The sequence below is a fragment of the Homalodisca vitripennis genome, chromosome 4, assembly GCF_021130785.1.
Source record: "Homalodisca vitripennis isolate AUS2020 chromosome 4, UT_GWSS_2.1, whole genome shotgun sequence".
Lineage (NCBI taxonomy): Eukaryota > Metazoa > Arthropoda > Insecta > Hemiptera > Cicadellidae > Homalodisca > Homalodisca vitripennis.
This window is the reverse complement of record NC_060210.1, coordinates 157,000,628-157,023,641: the sequence shown is the minus strand read 5'-3', so window position 1 is coordinate 157,023,641 and position 23,014 is coordinate 157,000,628. Positions and strand designations below refer to the sequence as shown.

The following is a 23,014-nucleotide window of genomic DNA, read 5'->3' as shown; positions in this document are numbered from 1 at the left end:
CACTAGCCTTGGAATACAATGTTCAAGTAGCAGCGGCAAGTAGGACAGTTTTCAATGCTTCATCATATCATTATCACTTGAACTATGTTATTTAGTACAATCAGTATTTTACACCTTATCAACTTCAAAATCATATATATTATGTATATTACATTACATGCAATGTAAACAAACTGTTATTATATTATAACAACAGCTTCAAAAAAATAAGTGAAACCAAAATTAAAGAGAAGAATTGTCAAGCTAGCTCTTCTTAACAAATGAAATTATTTGGGTAGCTAATAAATGGAATGTCTTAATATATGGAAAGGTCATTTGAACTATATCTTTTAGAAATTTGGCAAACTAAATTAAATAATACAAGAACAAGGGCACATAACGTAACAGTGTTGGCAATTGGTCCAGACTCTGGAATTACTTGTCTACCTCAATGGGTTATACAAAATTAATTTTTTCGCTGATACTCTCAACTTAGCAATAATTATTTAAAACCGATCTACAATAATTTTTATGCTAAGGGTTGTGACATTTACAATACATTTTTAAATACATCAATATTTCAATCAGGTCTAAAAAAGTTGTTATATTACAGTTGCAGTCTAATGAACACTATAATAGTGAAAAGAAATGTTACAATATTGTATTCTGTCACTTCTACTATTTACACAGGTAATCTTGATAAAAGATTGAAAAAGAAATAAATATTTTCAATTTTTATTCGCTGGTTCTAAAACCAGTAATAGTAATATAGAAATATAAAAACACACAAGGACAGTTTAATGTGAAAGGTTAGATAGTCTCTGGTCACAATACACATTTCTAAGGAGAAGAAAGTGATGGGAGGGGGGGAGAAATTCTGATCCAAGCAAGTTCCAAAGACTCATAAATGAATATGTGTTTCACCCTCTTAGCAATCTAAAATCAAAATACAGAGTACATGAAGATATGGTTGGTATTTTCTAGATATTGGATTTCATTATTATGTAATACGGGGAACGTCATTAATATCTCGGTGCAACCCTCTATGTACACTTCTGTGTGGTTCTGAACAATTCTTTAATTTTTTGGCTAGTCACCAAGACATGGTCTTATACAAAAACCCAATGAGAATATTAACAGTAATGCAGACAACAGAGAATTGAGGCAAATACTTAACATTGCTGAATATCAATATTGACAAATGCTTTTCCAATAATTCCTTGATTTTTTAACATGTTCACCTTAGGCATAAATATTTTACACTTTATTAATTTTCAAAGTTATAATAATACTAATTTCATCAAACAGTACATTGTACGGAGACCAAATAGTCAAACACAAAAATTCCCATGGTTTGAAATGGTTTTATATAAATCATTTCTAATGTGATAGAGGAAGTGGAAGAAACGTCATCTAGATTGGAAAATAAAGATTGAAGGCTGACAACAATTTTTGGGTTTTTAATATATAAACCTTAAAATATATAGATCTTAAATGACATATAAGTTCCAATAAAGTAGAACATCAAAAATCCAGATTAATTAGGACCTTTCAGTATTATCAAATTATTCGGATTTTTGAAATAACTCCCTAAAAGGCCAAGCGATATTTTCCGACATAAAATAAATGCTAAACTCAGTGATAATTCACTTTAACAGTCAATGGAAAGTGAAGCACATGAATAAAACTAATATTTTAAAATGTTTCATTAGTACATATAATATTCTTGGAACAGTATCGCATTTAATAATTGAGTTATTTTATGGAGAGAACAAAATAACACATATCTCCTTATGACATTGGTAAAATACACTCACCTTCAGTATTCAAAATACTGCTAGAATATTACAGCATTTAATGTTTAAACTTAAACAAATTATTTATTGATTTTTGAACTGCAGTAGTCTCATTTTTTACAGATCAGGTTCGATTAGTGTGCTATAACTGTATGCTGGATATGCTTAAGAATGTTTAGGTTCTGCTTCTTTAGTGTTACTTTTATTCTCATCCTTATCCAACTACTGTTTATGCACCTTTATAAGAAATAGTAACGATACCATTTCTTCCACTGCCCCTTTCACCACTACCCACACATAATTTGAGTACATATAAATCCCTAGCACCTGGTGAGTAGTTAAACTAATAGTAATACAGTTCAGTATTTACTAAATGTGACAGCTGGATCTAATCTGAATTTCTGATGTTCAAATTATTGCTGCTCTACTGTACACAAAAATATGTCTCCATTAGCAGTTGAGAGAGTAGAAAGTTAACAACACAATGTAGGATATAATGGCACCCAATTGTTGAACAGTCACCCAAACAGCTGGGTTGCACACAAACAAGAGAAGTACAACTGCTTGTTATGACTCTGCAATAATAAGAAAACAATATGTTCTACTTTGTGTTGTTAACTTTCTATTCTGAGGAAGCCGTCAGCAATTAAAAAAGGTCAGTGTTCATGTGTAACTTTATAAGTTGTTTCATTTCAATTGAAGTAAACAACTTTAAATTGTCTATAAAAATGGATAATAGTCTGTTTCATACAGTGATTAAACACTTATGCATTAAAAAGGGTTGATACCGAAAGAAATCAAAGCTGAGTTGGACAAAGTTCATGGCACATCTGCACAGTGTTTGTAACTGTTTACAATTGGGTGGATGTGTTGAAACATGGTCGTACATCCACAAAAGATGAATGCAGATCCGGACTACCCTCAAAATGGTTGATAAAATCCACGATATGATTTTAAGTGATCAAAGTGCACGAAACAGCTGAGACCACTGGCTTTTTGCAAAGTACGGTGGCTTCAATTTGCACAAAGAAATTGAATGAAAAAACCTTAGCAAGACGGGTGCAGTGTTTACTCACAGTAGAGAATAAATGCAAATGTGTGGTTGACTCTAAAGCTATTTTAGTGCTTTTCCATTACAATCCTGATGGAATTGATACATCACTAAACCCTACAGACAAAAGAACAGTCAAAATAGTCGATTTTTGAAGGCGAACGGACTTTGAAAAAGGCTAAGACGGTCAAGTTGGCCGGTAAGGTTATGGCCACGATCTTTTGGGATGTCTGCGGAATCATCTAAATTGATTATTTGAAGGATTAAAGGAACAATGATAAAAAGAGAGAATTATGCATCATTATTGAAACAGCTGAGCAAAGAAATAAAGGAAAAACGTCCTCATCTGAAAAAGAAAAAGATTTTGTTTTATCAAGATAATGCAAGTGTGCATACCTGTGCAGTTGTGATGGCCAAAATTATAGAATTCAAGTTCCAATTATTACAACATCCACCATATTCACCAGATTTGGCCCCCAGTGACTTCTTATTTCCAAATTTGAAGAAGCAGCTTGCCGGACAAAGGTTTACGTATAACAAGGAAGTAATCGCCCAAACAAATGTCAAAAAAATGGGTTTCTTCAACTTTTTTCTAAGGTCTTATTAAATTACACACAACCCTGACATTACGTTTTGAGAACCAGTTCCCACTATATTTTTCACTTAATATACTCTAAACATAATTTTAAACAAGCATCAAGGTTATCAAACCATAGAATATTGTGCAGAACATGTTTATGTCATATCAAAAAAGTAAAGTTAACATTACCTATTGTGACAACCTTCACAATGATAGTTCATATTTTCCATATGGAATTACTTCAATCAATCAACATTAGTACAACATGGAAATTGTTAAGCTTTTGGTACACTTAAAAAAAGTTTGAATTGTTTCAGGTACATAACAAAGACCTTATATACATCGGATACACTCAACAATATTATACTGTAAGAGCATTATTTGCTGTTACAGTTTCGGCAAATTAATCAAGTATTTAACCCTTGGTATGGATAGAGAGTATTGCTTGAATACAAAGTCCCCCACCACTGATTCTAATTCAGAAGTGTTCAGTATACCACACAGCTCGTTGATGGGAGTACGAGACAAGTGAGGTATGAGTTCAGAACATAATAACAGTGGATATTTCTGAAAGATTGTTTATAAAAACAAGTTAATGCTTAGAGTTTAATGTAGGGACTTTGAGTGAAAAGGAAAAATAAAAGCTATTTTATAGGCTTTAATCTAACAATAAATGGTATTAAGTAACATAAACACTAATATTACAAAAAGGGTTCACAGTGCAAGAAAACAATTATGTAAATAACTATGTGAATTCAAACAAGTATATATCAAAGAATAGGAAGTATATTTAAGCATAATTTATTAGTTTTTCATTAAAAATAGGGGTGTGCAAGTTCTAAAAGGATCAATATTTTGTCAAAAACATATGGTGTCCAATACTTAAATTGTAAGTAACTGACAAATTTACCAGTAAAGTGTAGTGAACCAATATCCTGATTTAGTTCAAAACATATTGATTTCCAATAATCATTTATTGCTTCATAAGTAAAAGTTAAGGTACAAAAACACTGAACAAAGAAATGTCAACTTTTAAACAAGAGTTTATCACATTACTGTATACACAAAAGTTACAAGGTAACACATTTTTAAGGTGCAACACAACATATAATAATATGGAAAAATACAATTATCTTTTTAAATATAATAATAAACAACCAAGTAGGATTAAGAAAGCAATTACAACTGGTACTTGCTTAGGTGCTGTTAAAATATTTTGGTCCAAATGTTTATTTATTATATTCATAGCTTACTCTTTAGCTAAGTAACAATTTCTATAATATATAAGCAAGCCCCTCATGGGCATTTTTGCCGTTTTGTAACGTTTTATAAATGTACATAATTTAAATTTCGTAATAAAACATATTAATCATCTCCCCTCACAATACAGAAAAGACCATGTTTTTATCCCAAGTTTTTTTAATGCTGCATCTTAAGTTTGAATTGATTAGAGATTTCATCATTTTTTTTTCAACTATAGCTTGACTTGATTTGGGAGTACCTTCTATACAATATTCACTCAAGTTATTTTACAGAAAATTTGTATTTCAGAAACACCATGTGCCTTAAAATCAGATAACGTACACAAGACAGTTCAGTATCAACATGGAATCGATGCTTATACTGATAATAAATAATTACTGTATCACAAAAACAAATATTTAACTATGATTTCAAGTAATCAGTACTACTTAAAGTAAAAAGACCACAGAAAGTAGTCTGAAAAACATTGTTAAGATATTGAACTCAATTTTATTTTGTTATTTATGTTTATTATTTCTAACACACCCCTATTTCCCTCTAATCTGTAATGACATGTATAATGATATTTTAGTAGTACATTAGTAGGTAGTATTATGTTACTTAGAAGCAAATTAATTACATAGTTATGTAATTAATATATTACAACATCCACATCTATTAATCAATGAAGAGAGTCTGCTTTCATTATATTTATAATCTTGGTATAACAGAGAGTAAGTAGTGATAGTTCAAGTTAACCTAAAGACATACATATACACAAAATTATCATACCAGACTACAATACTTGTAAATAAAAAAAATAAAAAAAAATACAATGTACTAAAAGGCACTTGCTTCAAAACAGCATTAAATGTGATAATTTTATAAATACATCGGAAATAGAATTTTATGCATATATTTTTAATTTATGAGAGGATATTTTAAATAAATAACAACTGAAAATTGTAATCAGCAAGAAATCACAGCAACTCTAATCAACATAAACTGCAGCCTCCAGTTAACCTTAAGAAAACGTGACCAGAAGAAGACTAGTTCATGCTTTAGGTAAATCATAAATAAATAATACTGACACTATTCATAGTAGTTCAAATTTATACACCAGGAATGTATAAAATATACAAATTGTGTTATACTAAAATGATATATACATACAAATTACAGTATATTATAATTTCTGTGAAACAAATTTACCACCGTATTTCTAGTTGTCAAAAACACAAAACACATTTAAAAATATTAAAATCTGGTTCGGTTAAAACGCCTTTGTAGAAAACATAAAAGTTCCTAAAAAAAATAAAATATACCATAAAAACAATTTTACTCAAACATAAATATTAACTGAGAAAATCATTGATCTCAGTGTTGGAGAGCTGTTTGGTGGGCTGTGAGGGTTTCATGCCGTTCATCATGGAGCTCTGAAATGTGTTTTGGCTGACCATAGTGTTCATGGGTACCTTGTTGGTGGAGAGTTGGAACTGAGGGCCAGGGAAGGTTACGGGAGCGCTCTGCCACGCTTGCGGTTGTACAGGGGGTCTCCAAGCCTGTGCAGTCCACGCAGCTACTGGTGCTACAGGAGCAGCCACTGGAGCTACCGGTGGGCCCAGCCCACCCAGAGATATCTGCTTCAGGTTGTTTTCCATCAGAGACATAGTGAGGTCCTTTACAGGAGGTGGGCCCTTTGGTAAAACTTGTGTAGGGTTCAGAACTGGCTCTTGTTGGAGTCTTCTGACAGCATCCTGCTCCTTCACTAACCTGCATAAATAATGAGAACATTGAATAATTTGGCATATTACATTTATTACACTTGATGTTTGTAACAGATAACTTCTTGAACAATCAACCGCCTGAAATTAAAATTAGAGTTATTATGATTATTATGTCTCACTTCAGAAAACTAGGATGTACAACATACTCTGATTTTAGCATTAAATCTTTTTTAAACTTGTTACTGCTTAGATTCCAGCTCGTTATTGATCCGTAGATCATATTGTGCACAGATTCTCAAAGGTCTCATGATCAGGACTTTTGTGCTTTGATTACCTAATTTAACTTAAAACTAATTGATTATTTTTACCTATTATTCTAATTAATAAAGTATAACACTTGATTTAACTCATCACCTATTGATCACACTACATATTTGATCAAGTTGCCTACTCATCAGACCCCAATTTTCCCTAAAGATTAATAAATTAATATATGGAAGACTGTCAACTACTTAAACAAAATAATTTAAAAAATAATCATATCCACAGCATTCAAGTTAATAGGAGCAGTGAGCTTCGTCTCCAGCCACTAGACCCCCTGCAAAATGTTAAATAACAGCACAACCATCATAAGGTAGGGAGGACTTGCCTGTAGTGCAGACTCCCATGATAGCTACGGTGGAAAGATTCAATTTTTCCAAACTATGGAAACAAGTTTTAAGAAATAAAATTTATTGTAAAACATATGTCCTCTACTTTTTTTTATTTTTTAAGTTAAATAAACATTTATAACACAATTAATATATCTATTTCATTAATATTAGTCTAAAGATGTCTCTATCTAGTATAAATCTTCTACCTAATACCTTCTGAACTCACTATTTTTGTTACACACTTTTGAAGACCAAATTAAGGTACAACTGTTATTACGCATATAAAAAATGTGTAATACGAACAATTTCATTTTTGTATATTCCTAAAGACTTAGTTTTAAATCCATTGTTAATATGAAATAATATTCTTTCACCATATATTTTATAAATTGTATGTAAATTATTCCTAAAAAATGTCACAAATCTTATTGTTAGACTTACCCTTGTTTGTCCTGTAGAGAAAGAGGTTTGGATTGAGCCAATGATGAGATGTCGGAGTTCACGGACATTGTAGGCCTGGGTGGACTAGGTTGCATTCCCAGGATTTCCTCAAACTCTGACCTTGTAGGTGGAGCAGAGGTTAACTGTGATGCCATATTGGAGTCCATATTTCTTAAATAAAAATAAAACTTATTCAATAAAATATCCTGTGCACAACTTTCTAATTTTTTTTTATTGCAAATAATTTTAATCTAAATGGCTTTTCTATTGCATGTTGCACTCTCACATTAATAATGTAAAATAAGAATGCCGTTTTTTTTTTTTTTTTTTTTTTTTTTTTTAATTTCCTGTTGTGTATTACTTTAAATTAAGTCTAGTCATCATTAAATCTCTTAATAACTTCTAAACAAATCTTAATGTCAACGTTTGGCAATTAGGCAGACTAATGTAACTTAATTTGAAATACACATTGGGAGAAGTAATAAGTAATATAAATATTTCCTTTTTTTAATTTCAGTATCACATAAAGGCAGATTTGATTGTAGAGTTTTGGAACAGATTACATAATTTCTGTGGGATTGGATGACATACAAAATGAATGTGATAATATTAATTTATGGTGGATTCTTCGAGAGATTTAATTGACTTGTATTCCAATTTATAATATTACTATATCAGTCACTGTTGATATGTTCACTGCACACCAACAGAGAAATCATAGTTAACAAGGGATGTCTTTTGAACCTCAGCAAGCATGAGGCAGAGCCAGATCTAGGCGTTTTACCTGGGGAACATGCATGAATTTGTTTGTGAAATAAAACAAGTTTGATAAAAAATATTTTTATAATAAAAATTGTATGGTTTTATAGCAATAAAAATAAATTTTTATTTGTGAATAAGAAGTGTTATACATATATTATACTTTGTTTAATGTGAGTGTTTGTTGTTTTTAACTCCATTTCACCTTCCACTTAGTGCATATCTGAAATTTGACACTGTCTCAGACTAGAATCTAGAGTCCCTGTCTGTTTGAATAGATAAAAAAGTAGGTAACAAAAACGTTAAAAACGAACTCTTTGCATCCTTTTCACATCGGAGACACCTAGACTTCAAAATATAGTGTAGTTTAGTAGTGAAAAGGTATTCTGATTGTTTCATCAAGTGCACAATTGTACTATGATGTTTTAGACAAGATCCCAAAGCACAGTAGAGCAACTCAGTTCTACACATAACATAACTATTGGGAAGATATATGTGATGTTTACATGAAACCACTGCAACACGATATTTTGCCGATTGAGACAATCATATGAAACCACGTTAAATGTTAAAAATACTTCATGGTATTTCAAATTGATGTGCTAAATAGTAATGGATACAGACTTGGAGACAGCAGTTACAATAGCTGGCATCAAGTATAGACAATACACTTTATCTTTAATTACAAGAACTTACTGTTGCTCATTTTGTATGGAGTTAAGTTGTTCCAGTTTGACTCTGTGTTCCCCTTCCACTCTGTTGACCATCTCCTTGATGACAGCAATGATTGCGTTGAACTGATTCAGTGTCAGGGCATTCTCAATACTGAGTGGCATCAAGAAAGGAATAACCTTGGTTGCCATAACTTCTTTGGTCATAGTCATCTTCTTGTGGGTCAACACCAATTTGTATATACCTGCAATGTAGACAATTTCCTAAGGTCCTGTTACAACTGACCTACCAAAGGTCTAAGTAGGGTGATTATAATTCCTTATTCATTGCCACTAAGTACAAAATAAATGAACTATCTGAAGTAGACAGTACAAGAGCCACATATGTAAACTTTTTTGTCCATTGTGTGTGTGTGTGTGTGTGTGTGTGTGTGTGTGTGTGTGTGTGCGCGTGCGCGCGCTCCTACAAGTTTTTAGAATTTGTTGGCTACATAAAAATATTAAAGTGAAAATTTATCAATAAATATAACAACAACAAAAACTTGATTCCTCAACGCTTTGATTGCCAAGAGACAATGATGTATCGGCCTATGGGTATTTCCGAAAAGTGCAGGACCAATGAGATCGGTCCATGAGTTTTTATGAAAAGTGCAGAGGGCCGATTAGATCAGATTTTTGAATATTTATTATTCAGTTACTAAATTTTGACATATGGCATTGTACTTAGTCTCATGTTATACACAATAAATCAAATAAATGTAGATTATCCTATCTTGATTTGATTTGTTATAGCTGGTAAAAGCTGTTTACCAAATATTAGACAACTTATATGTGAGTGCAGATATTCAATATTTCGCAGTAATATATAAGAAAAGTCATACTTGGTATTACTTATACTTACTTACTTTTTTTAAACTTAGTAAGTTATATTTGTTTCTTCTAACATAGGGAACAATAAAAAAGGTTTTATATTAAAAAAAAAACAGATTTTATAATCCAAATAAATATTATAATTCATATCCTGCTTTTCTCCCAACACAATAAAACAAAAATCATCCCATTATGTTTATTTCTATACAAGTTGTGAATTATTTTGTGAGACACTAAACAAATACCCAATATAAAAAATTTTATTCAGACACTAAAAAATCAAGTCAGTTACTCAGATACTTACTTTTTTTAATTTGGTATGTTTGTTCTTATATACATAAGGAACAATAAAAAAGATGCATTCAAATAAATTATGATCATAAAATTACAACATTTGTATTCCAAAGTTTTAAACAATTAAATTTTTGTTAATACTATATTTTTACTTAAATATTTTAACATGTTTTATCATTGAAATTACAGTTACAGTATACTTTCTCCCCTACATAATAAAATAAAAATATTCTCAATATCTCAAAATAAATTGATTGTCAGCCATGCTAGTTTTAGTGGAGGTTGAAAAGGGATGGTACTAAAAACATTAAAAATATTAAAACGATAATGTTTTCCTCAAATTATACACTTTCTAGCCTAATAATACACTTTCACCGAACATTCCACACAAATAATAGTTTCATAACCTTCAGATAACTGGTTAAAGATCCTGAAGGTTTCCAATTTAAGGGTCTGCCATATGGTTAGATGATGCTGATTTAATATTTATTTACGAGTCTGCAGGTCTCCAAGGTTAAGAGCCTCTAGTCGATAGAAAAATGTAGGTAAGGAAAGTCGGCAAACTTGATCCGTAACCTCGGAACAAGGATTGGCTCTGAGGATAGGGGTGTATCGGGCTTGGTTGGGAAGCTGACAGTTGGATTAAGTAATGCAAGGTAAGAAAAATATTATCTGATAAAAAAATTATTATTTCATATTAGGAATAATTTCTATATTGATTTAGAGAACCCAGGTTGTGTACTTATACATTTATAATTATATTAACAAAATAAATATGTTATTTATTGGATACAAAAAAATAATACAGGTAGTTTAAAATGTATAATATATTCCACTTAATCTTAAGATTTGGAAAGACAGTTTATGAGTATGTGTTGTGAGTGTATTTGTCAATGTAACTGACCAAGGATGCCCATGAGTACTGCTGGTTCCCTGGAGGGTATTTGAGGCAAGAATGGCAAGACTTCATCCAACACCAACCACTTGTCCAGGTGTTCCAACAATTTGCCGACACACACTAGGCAGTTCACACGTACCTGTAACAACTTAAAACTAGAATGGTAGAAGTAAAATAGTATACTAATATAATTATATCACAAACAACCATATTCTTTGATACAGGTCCTGCAATAGTATGAAAACTACAATAATACTGTCTACTCCTAATCATTTCAAACCCTTTTAAGAATTCCATAAATCTTATTTTACTAATAGGAAAAATGGCATGACCATTCCTAAATAAGTTTTTGGTTGAATTACATCTTGGAAAAATTAGATAGCAGAGGGCCAGTTTCTCTTATCTTGTTTTTCCATCTAGAAAAATTATATCCTTAGAGGTTTATAGTGAGTGAATGCTACATTCTACGTTTTTTATTCTAGTTTATAACCCTATGCTTTTTATATATTATCTTAATATCAATTCTTGTCATTGTGAATGAATTGTCAATGAATGTTTACTAATGAATGATAATGTCTTCTTACCACAAAAACAAAATTAAACATAGTATAAAATAATAAACGTAACACGGAATTTGAAATAATGTAACATTTATGCAAATATATATACTCTAGTGTACATTTATAAAATATATTATTGTATGTATGAAGTTATATATTTAAAATGGTATATATGTGTGTGTATATATATATACACATATAATGTAAATGTAAATGTGGTAATTCTCTAATCCAGCAGCATCCATAGAACCTACTAGAACACTAGTTACTTTCTTACTTTACTATAAAATTATATTTCAAGTACAAAAACTATATATTATACTAGCTGTTTCCCGCGGCTTCGCACGCTTTTCGTAAGTTTTGCCCGCGTATGAGCATTTCTGGTTGAAGTAAATTATATTTCCAACCCCGATGTAGATTTTACCTTGATGTCACGATCAAGAAAATATGTCAAAAATGTATTGTACATGCATAATGTATTTTATTACAAAGTGGTCTACCACTCAACCTTTAAGTTCAACCAAAAATTTAGTTTAGACAATTATACATCATAACTTAGCGCCTTCAAATAGTGTTTCACTGTTTAATATACATATCTATCTCGTAATTGCAGGTTATAATGTGCAGGCGCTTTGAAAACTTTTCTTCATTTTATTCGTTTATATTCACGACATAAGCGAATAATTCAGATAAATAACTATCCTATCTTCTAAGTTAGACTAAATTACGGATACATGTGAAATTTGATTGAAATTGGTTCAGTCGTTTTGGAGTTTATTGGCAACATTACATCGTGACTCAAGATTTTTATATATATAAGATATATACTATAATTTTGTACTATATATAATATATAGTTTTTGTACTTGAAATATAATTTATAGTGAACTAAGAAAGTAACTAGTGTTCTAGTAGGTTCTATGGATGCTGCTGGATTAGAGAATTACCACATTTACAGCTGTTTACTTAAACAAAGGACAGAATATTATAACTATACAGAGTCTCCTAGTCCACCCATCCAATATTTATATAAGGAGACCAGTATGAGCTAGAACAATATAATAAATTTTGTACCCATTAAATTAGCTATTGACTATCCGAAAACTTTAGTTTTAATTATAATAATTGAAAGATGTTCCTGAAACTGAGGGTCTAGGGTTTGAATCTAGAAAAGTTCAAATGTAAACATAAGTCTAGTGACACATCAATTTAAAGCTTTTTTCAACTCAAACATTAAAACATACGTTTAAAGTCATTTCGTTGGCAGCAAAAATATCCAAAATACACAATTTTCCCCATCCCTATATTGGGGTTGCCATTATCATTCTGTTCAGTTTAATTTACTCTATCAAGCCTACCTAAATTTTCAATTTGTGAAATGTAACTAATACATTTTTTTTTTTAAACTTGATGATGTAAATCTGCATATTATTGAAATTTATAATTTAAATACAAATATAATGTTATATATGTATGGATTTTTGCATGCCAATTTCAATGATTATTTATTATTTTATTGATGACGGTTCACCCTGAGAAATTTTTCGATATCGTTCTGTCAATTTAGCTCCTGAAATATTTCAAACTATGAAATAAATTCCCAGCGTAATTGTAATTTAATTTAATTAATATTGTGTCTATTTTTTATTTAACCAATACAACCTATTTATATCATTGCTTCATGAAAACTAGAAACTATCTAGAGAGCACATCATCTTGTCCACCTACAACAGGTCATTAGCATGTTCTTATGAGACTATTCAAAACATGCAAGGATTGGTTAACAACATACAGATATAAAGGACGTGGAAATGCATAGCCTCTTGATTCTGGGCAGAAGGGCATTTTTCATAGCTGGATACTCAATGAGGCTGGCATATGTTGGTAAAACAGAGAGACACAGTTCTTGGATCTGCTGGGCATCAGTCTCTAGTGCTCGGTACAGCATAGGTAGTACATCAGACTTTACTTCCTCACACGGACAGAGCTTCAGCAGTAACTCCATTTTCTGCATGAATATCAGCAGAATCTGTAAACAGTCAAGGAGGAAAGTTTAATCTTGATATCAATTAGATTGGCATAATATGGCACCAGAACAAATATGACTGGAATGATATTGAACACGTAAAATGTAAGTCGCATAACAAACTTTATTTTTAATTCTAATATTTTGTGAACTAAATTAATCAGTTTTACTATTTAACAATATGAAGTACAAACAAATCTCACAGTTTGTTGATTATTTTATCTTGAATTGTAATTTTAGTCAAATGGTTAGCTTTTAAAATAATTTATTCCTTGAGCAATACAATTATACAAACAGTTTTGCTTCATTAAAATACAATCTTGCCCCAATTTGCATCATCCAATTCTAATTTGTTTTTAACAATGAAGTAATCTAAACTTTTCAAGTACACAGTTGTATGTTATCAAGATAGACTAATCTTTATTTTATATATATATATATATATCTTTTTTTGTATATCTTTATTTATAGTTGAATTCAAATTTTTCAAAAGATTCCTGTATGATTTTTTATATTAAACCCCTCCAAATAAAACTAACTGCACATTTTATATGAGTATAATAAAATATAAGCAGAGAACTACACAACCTCTGGTAAAATGTTTTTGTTGTCACATCCATACAATAAATCATAATTAAAAAGTATAAAAGTATAATTAATTTTATTTTAGTACAAAAAATTTAACATTCAGTAATGTACAACATTCAAAATTCAGATCTTAACTTATTGAAAAAGTTAAAAGAATACATCACAACAGCACTGATTTCGGTTTCTAAAAATAGTGTAAGCTCGTTTGTTAAATACAAAGCTCCCTATCATCTCCTTGTCCCTTAGCCTTTTGTTTGCGAGAAAGTGATCAAGTATGCCCTTGCAGCATTTCTTGCTAGCAAAGCTTATATTTACAAAACATTTTATTGTCTCCAGGTTGAATATTGGGCTGTTTGTGGCAGTTTTTACTTATACAAAACCTTATCCATCTATGAATATTTATAAAAATATGTAAATTATATAAAAGGTTTCAAGTTGTAATAATAAAAATCCCTTTTCATTAGCCACATTCTTTAAGTAACTTATGTAAGATTATTACTATTTGATAGGGAAAACAGCAGGCTTACCTTGAAAATTATCTTCTGGGGTCCACAGATTGAAAGAAAACATAAAAGTACACAATTTCAATTCAATTCAAAAAGATTTATTTCCAAAAATTTACAAAATAAACTTTACAAACATTCAAGGAAATTGACACCCACATAGGCTGTAGCCTGTGCGTGGGTTGCGGAGCATGTAACATAATATAATATACAATATTGAGGAGGTTCATATTAAAATGACATTTTTTGGTCTGGTACATTATGACGAGTATGGAGTATTTTCATTGGTAATAATTGGGTGAGAGGAATCCAAAATTTAATAAAAAAAAAGGAAAGTCTGTAATATAAAATAAACAAAAAAATGCATGTTGTGGTTATGGACATAATTCTGCTCTAACGAGAGAGCCAGCCCGACGAGAAACGCGTTCCAGCACGACCGACGCACCACATCCGCGAACCGGGCCACCGCCAGCAGCCACCGCCGGGCCCAACAATTACCACCCGCGAAGGCCCAACCAACAGACAAGGCGCGTCAACCGCCGGAGGATGTGATTAACTGTAAGATAACGGATAGTGGATTGTTTGTCAAGGTCAGTGAAGAGGTCAAGGTAGGCTTATCTGTATCCCGAGACTATGACGCTTTCGGCCGCGTCTTTGCCAATACTAAGTATCCAGCCATGCACTCTCTTTTTATAAGAGCTTACAGAACATCCTCCAGAGTTTTTCTCAAATAGCTCGGAATATTCCTATATAATATATGCGCAATATAAAATGGACTTGTTGTTGAAAAAGACCTGTTTTAGCTGCAGTGGCTGTATTCCTATCGATTCTGCGGTTCGTGTAAGTAGAGTATGTATGGGATACATTGTTAAATATTAATCTCGGTTGTTTGAATATGTAGAGTAAGATGGTTTTTACATAAAGCTGTTTTATGCTGAGAACTTCAAAAACATTAAATAGATCATGTGTCGGAAACCCAGTACCAACTCCAATCGCGGCCTTTAAAATTGATTTTTGGACTATATATAATGGTTCCAAAGTTGTTCTGAGCGCTCCACCCCAAGCAACAATACCCCCCAAAAACAAAGACTGACAGTACGCAAAATAGACAAGTTTTATTTCAGAAAATGTTAATATTCCGTGTAATTGTTTGAATCCAAATATGTATTTCCGAATTTTGTTTTTTAAATATTCAACATGGGCAGTCCACTTCATTCTTGTATCAAATATTACACCTAAATACTTGTATTTCTCCACTTTTCCCAATCTGTTCGCATTTGCAAGTTGTATTAATTGCAGTTGCCGCAAGTGTGCAGAGTAAGAGAATTAAAATGTGGGTCTGATCTCTGTGTTAGTGAGATTGGCATGAATTTCGTTTTTGAAACATTCAGAGATAAAATATTTTGATCAAACCACTTTTTAAGAACAGACAAATCATGTAACGCATTGTTATAGACATCGTCCCAGTTTTTACCCCGACATAAAACCACAGTGTCGTCGGCAAATAAAAAACACTGGCCGGATATATTTAACTTGACAACATTGTTTATATAAACAAGAAAGAGAATTGGTCCAAGGGTACTTCCCTGAATTACACCGTAATCAATGGCCCTCTCCCCACTGTCTACCCCACAAACCGTGACAAACTGTTTGCGATCAGAGAGGAAACTTCGGAACCAAGATAGGGATAGCCCTCGACAACCTATGGACTCCAGTTTGTGTAATAGTTTACTTCTGTCTACGGAATCAAACGCTTTTGCAAGGTCCAAGAAGACTAACAAACAACGATCATTGCAAGTGATAGCATCATTAATGTTTTTTGATAAAGCAAACAAAGCGTCTGAAATGTTTTTTTCCTTTCTAAATCCATACTGGTAATCGTTAAGAATAGATTTTTGATTTCAAAATACTGAACAAACTGACCTTTTACAACTTTTTCAATCACTTTAGAAAAAATACTGAGCAATGAAATTGGACGAAAATTATTTTTGCATGTGACATCATTAGACTTATGAAGAGGAATGACTTTAGCTGTTTTAAATTCGTTTGGAAAAATTCCTGATGTAATGCTTAAGTTAACAATGTGCAATAATGGTTTTACAAAAATATGTACATTTTCCTTTAACAGAGAAGCAGACACGCCATCATAGCCCGGGGTAGAGAGCCACCCTCGTAGACTATTCACAGTATTCAGTATGTCAGTTTCAGTAACCGTGTGCATTACAAAGTCAGTGTCAGTAGTAAAGTCGCTGTCGTTCACTAATGGAGTCCCACTGTCGTCAATGGCTGAGGCCAGCTGCGATCCAACCTCGGAGAAAAACGCGTTAAAACTCGTCGGCCACTCCCTTCACTTTATTTAGGTTCAACTCTCCCTCCAAGTTTTTCAAATATTTTGTGATAGGGAAGGAATCTTTCTTTGTTCGTCTGCCAGCAATTTCGTTGACTGTTTCCCAAAAACTCTACGATTGTTTGACGATGAGTTAATTTTCTCTCTGTAGTACCGTTTTCCTGCACTTTAATTAGATGATTTAAATTATTGCGATAATTTGAAAAATAGCGTTTCAAATCGGTATTAAAGGGCTGTTTTTAAATTTGTTTACTCAATTTGTCGCGTTTTCTTATTGACGTGATGAGGCCCTCCGTTATCCAGGGTTTAATTTTTTTCTTTTTGGATGAACATTTGTTTGGAGATTTTTTAGAATTTTCAACGATAGAAGAAAACAATTTCCCGAAAACACCGAGAGCTCTCTAACACATCGTTCGTCCCAGTCACAGAATCCCATTTCTGTTCGCGGAGGAGGAGCGGTAAATTTGTTCTTATCTACGAACCCACGACTAACTGTAGGATCGCAGCGAGCCTCAACCCCATTCTCCACAACCTGTATAGTTAGTAAAGTACTTGAGTGGTCAGTGATGTCAGTGCGCCAAACCCCGGCCCCTACCTTATCAAAGTCGTTATGGTCCACAAACACGTGATCAATACAAGTCCGGCTGTCGTCAGTCACTCTGGTCGGCAAGTTTATACAGCTTACAAACCCATGTCCACACAAAGTATTCAAGTATCGGTCTACATGCAAGTTGTTTTGTAATATGTCTATATTAATATCTCCAAGAAAAAATGTATGTTTTATCTTTCGTTTTTCTTTCGTAAAATCTGTCCAGTTCTTCAATGAATATGTCTTTGTTACTGTCATGTGTCCTGTATACCGCCAGTAAGCTAAATATAGTTTTGTGAAAAGTAAAGTCAACAGTCAATCCAAAAACGTCACCAATCACCACTTCCGTTACAGTAGCTGATAGTCCCTTTTTCACGTATATAAGTGTCCCATCGTTCCTGTTTAGTTTCTGTATCGTGCATGCAACATCGTAACCGTCTAAATCAAAGCAAAAAGCGTCCTCGCCCAGCCAGGTCTCCGTCAAAATGATGATGTCAAACTAAAAGTTGAGTGCCTCGAGTGACACTAATAAATTATTGAAATTTTAAAAATAACTCCTTATATTTAAATGAAGGAGTTTCAATCTATTGATATCTTCAAAAAGTACATGATTACAGACATCACGTGATTCTTCAAACTCCTCACACCCAACCCCATCATAAACATTTGCATCACCTTCATTTACTGCCATTAATAGTAAGTTATTTAATCAAAAATAGTACAAAGATAAATAATATTACAATTAAAATGAAATGGAAAACTATAACTATCTCCTCCGATCAAACATTAGGCTATTTACGTCCTACCCAAAACAATAACTCTGTGGTAAAAATATCTATCTTTATCAATGTTACAAGGAATAAATACATTTAAGAAAAAACTGTTTAATTTTAAGCCCATCGTGCAGAAAAAAAATGGTTATAATGTGTGAGTGAAAAACATATCCAACTATCAATAAAATATTGAATATGCAGTTTCGAGTAAAATACATTCATGGTGTTTGATCAATGAAAATCAACTACAACTATTTAGCATGATAATTTTAGTGTTATACATATCAATTATAATTAATGAAAAATAAGTTAAATGTTGATAAACCAAAGTTATTTTTGGAATGTTAGATCATGAATTAGCTGTGCTTTTATTATTTCGGAAACATTGATTTGAATTCCTGTATATTGAAGTCTTGTAACTATGGGACAATAAATATAAGCTTGTAATTGTTAAAAAAAAAGAAAAAAAGAAAAACAGCTGCAATTAATACACAACAACTTAAAAATGTTCTGATACTTTTCATTCAAGCTAAACAAAACAAAAAATTTTAAAATAAACAAAACATCTTATCTTGGGGTTTTTAAACTTGTTTGAAATGAAAATATATCAAATGTTTTATCACTAGGCGTACTGCACCAGTTTGGTTACTTGAAACAGTATTCACTTAGACAGTTGGAAAAAAACATTATTTGTATTGCTTTAATAATCATTCAACTATTCACTTTAACTTAACATATTAATTTCGCAATTTACATCCTCAGATATATAAAAAAAAAGAATAACAAGATTCAGTTTTACTTTACTTTAGGCCTACTTATAAATTGCTACTCAGAGCATCAGGACGATTTTAAATAGTACTCAGCGCCCATACGAATAAAAATATTAGAGCCTAGGATATATGACTTAATTTAAATATAATTTATTGGATATCTAATTGCAAAAATGAAAAATAAAGCACTTGAAAAAAGAAACTGCCATCTTATTCCTAAACTACAGCTACAGAAGTGTACATATGTGATTTTACGGTTTGATATTGTGTTCCTAAACACAATGAAAAATGAAAAACTCTTTAACAACATTCAAATAAGCATCCAAATTCCAAATAAAAATTAGGATATAACACTTGATCTTTAAGCTGATGAGAAAACAAGATAAAATTTAAGTTCTCATGACTTACAAATCTATTACTCAGAAGCGAGCAGTTTATCCAAGTCCGAGTGGCCACTTATTCTGACGGCCGGAGCTCCATCCACTTTTCGCACCAGCAGCTTGTTGTTTGACACCCATGCGTACGCCAGTCGTCCTTCCTTCACCTGGGGCTCTGCACTGGGCGAGTAGCGCCTTCATGTACACCGTCAAGTGTTCATTGATGTAAATGGCAGATGGCTCGAATTTTTGATGGATATTTGAAGCGCAGATCCGCCTTTTAACAGCTCGTGCCGCAGTAAACCATACGTCTCTGGTTCTTCTGGAGACAAATTTGGCGACAATTGATGGGTACAGCGTGCGTTTAGATGACTGGAGACGAATGAGCGATAGCGATATCTCCGTCGTGGAATGGGACCGACAACACCCTCGCCACCCGCGCCATAATCTCGTACACATTCTCACCCTGCGTCACAGGAACACCGGTAATTTCCAAATTGTCGTTCTGGGAGTATTGTTCGAGATCATGAATTTTAGAGTTCAATTGTGACACATCCAACTTAATCTCGTTATTAATTGCTTTTAGCAACGCCCACACTCCTGTTTAAGGGCCACATTTTTCAGCTTTCACAGAGTCCAAGGATTCACTTAGTTGGCAGAAATCACTCCTTAGTTCTGATATCGACGACTGCATATCTGAGAATTTTCGTATCCATTTTAGCGCTGAGGTCGGCAATCGCTTTCAGAAAGCACCTTTTGTCCTCGCCGCTCTCAGAGCCTGTCAGAGACGCCGCATCGTCCTTACACGCGTCACATCTCCAAGCTGTCTTATCCCGAAGTCTTTGAAATTTTCCGATCGCCACCTTTTATACCAACGATGCACATTTCACAAGCACAACACTTTGCCACTTCTGCGTCGTTTATTAATTGTTTGCACTTGAAACACTGGGCCGACATGATTAAAAATAGATGAAGTGAACACACTCAACTTGTAAACGATAAAATGCTATCGTAAACATTTATTAAAAAGTCGATTATGCTAGTCGCGTAATATAGAATGAAAAAGCACGATCTAACATGAAACGCGTAATGGGCAGGACGCGCCTCGTAGATCAGATAACGAGACCCTCACTCATCGGAGGTCTGATAACGACTGATCAGACCTATTTTACACATAGTTTAGAAATGGTTTTTGTAAGTAATCCTGCTGTGTTTCCTATCTATTAGTAACAATCTCTGGCTTAGAAAACATAAAAAGTACACATATTTTACACATAGTTAGAAATGGTTTTTGTAAGTAATCCTGCTGTGTTTCCTATCTATTAGTAACAATCTCTGGCATTTCGGCTCAATTCATGAAAGATTACATCTACCTTATGTAAGATTATATTAACGTTTTTTGTTACCTGAATGGGATCAGTCATCTTCATGACAGGTTTGAGATATGGTAATATGAGCTGACTAAACTCCTCTTTAGTGCAATTTTTCTGCGATTGACCAGAACATTCGGCAACACAAATGGTACCATAGTGGGATTCACAAATTCCTTTACAAGACAAGGAATAACCCTGGCAAAACAAATAAACATCGTGTAATTTAATGATGGAACAAAATAGAATAATGTAAGAGGTATTAAAAAAAAGGAAGGAAGTAACACTTAAGTGCTTAGTTTTCAACAGTGCTGTAATAAACCTACTACCGTGTCTATTTGATTAACCATGAAAAATAATGACTGATGTTTGGAGGCATTGTCACATAATAAACACATAAAAAACATGTGATATGAAAGTGGGTAACCTGTTTTAAAACCCTTTCAGGGCCAGGACCAAATATGAGATGTTGCAAAATTTTTTTCACATATCTATCCCCTTGTGACTAGTCAAAAGTGCAGGCTAAAATTGGCGATTTTGCAGTCTCTTAGATTAAAATTTATAACTTTTCATAAACATTAGAGAATGACCTAAAAGTTGCACCAAATTACTCGTATAGATATATACTATCATCAAAAAAATATAAAGATGTAGTTTTAAGTAATTTAAAATTTAAAAAAAATAATGTTTTAATGGATTACATAAAAAAAAAATTAATTTTTTAATTTTCTTCGTAAATAACTAAAAAAGGAAAAACAATTTTACCGTAGAAAGCTATGTTATTATATTGTACATTTATAAAGGAACAACCATTACAAAATTTTGTGTTATTTCTCTCATAAATAAATTTTTTTATGACACATTTTGTATAAATACGCATAAATTGTACTTCGCAACAAGTGATAAAGCAACTGGACTCTTAACTGCAAGAAACTTAAAATAAAATATTCACATTACGGATGTACCGGTAAACAGATGATTGTAGGATCCATAAGCAGTTTCAATACAGTTAAAAACACTATTTACCAAGAAATATTTTACACAATTTTTATTTGAAATTTATTTACACTTTTTCTATTTACAAAATATGCTACTTAACAATTTCACTCCCCGTGAGATCGCAAATTGTCAGTCATTGTAACTACTACACACAATAGCTAAGCAGGTTAACACTACTAATATTTACAACCACAAAATAAAATAATGAAGAAGAATCCAGCATTACAATGGTACGATTGCACTAAAGCATAAAGAATTAACAACAATAGATCGAGTCACCTGATAATGTCACGTGACAATTACGAAATAAAAATGCATAGACCTCCAAAATAAAAATTATATTCATATTAAATATCTACAAATATACCAGGGAATAAAAAAACATAAAACTTTAATCATTTGATGTCGTATTTTTTAAAAGAAAATTACGAATATCAAGGCGCGGCAATATATATTGCGCCCGCCCTGGCGCTTTTCGCGTATGTCACCGACGGCAATATATTGCCGCCTGGCACTTTTCAGACACGATCTATGGCGGCAATATATTGCCGCCTGGCCCGGAAAGGGTTAAGGGGAGCACTTCGTAAAAAATCTCAAAAATTACAAATTTTTTTTTTTTTTTTTTTATTAAAGTTTGGAATTTCCCGATAACAATGGTGGTATTAAATTTTTTTTATGATGACTAGAAGTGTCGGAAATATTTTTTTTTAAATAGGCCTGCAGGCAGTTTCGGGCCTGTAGCAGTCACACTTTGAATGGTGCTGTTATAGTACTACTTCGTTGCAGTCATGTTCATGATTTGGTTGGCAGTGACAGTTTGTTATTGTCAACAACTTACACTAACCAACAAAACATCTGTTTTATAACCATTGCTTTATAACCTAGGTAGCATACATGTTTTTGGTTTACTGACATTTCTGTTTTAGAGAGTGAAAATTACGTAAATGATTATGGTTTTTTTGTGAGTTTAGTGGAGAGTTCTGAGTATTTTTTTGTTATAAGTGTAGTGAAATTTTATAATGCCACGTTCAAAGCCTGCTTTCAAGAAACGCGTTTTTCAAAGGAAATCAACATAACCCTCCCAACTAGTTCCTAGGCCTAGTTTCTCAGGATCAAGTAACAATCGAGGGTACCAAATACTCCAAAATGTG

General features: G+C 32.4%; 1 protein-coding gene across 1 annotated transcript; it reads right to left on the bottom strand.

The window, feature by feature from the left end:
* Window positions 1-2,279: 2,279 nt before the first annotated feature.
* On the bottom strand, window positions 2,280-21,082 carry LOC124361244 (SCY1-like protein 2). Its single transcript, XM_046815287.1, is given in 7 exon segments — window positions 2,280-6,421; window positions 7,470-7,640; window positions 8,925-9,144; window positions 10,968-11,100; window positions 13,314-13,550; window positions 20,901-20,990; window positions 20,993-21,082. Coding segments are annotated over 7 exon segments (1,359 nt in total). The 3' UTR covers window positions 2,280-6,003.
* Window positions 21,083-23,014: the final 1,932 nt, after the last annotated feature.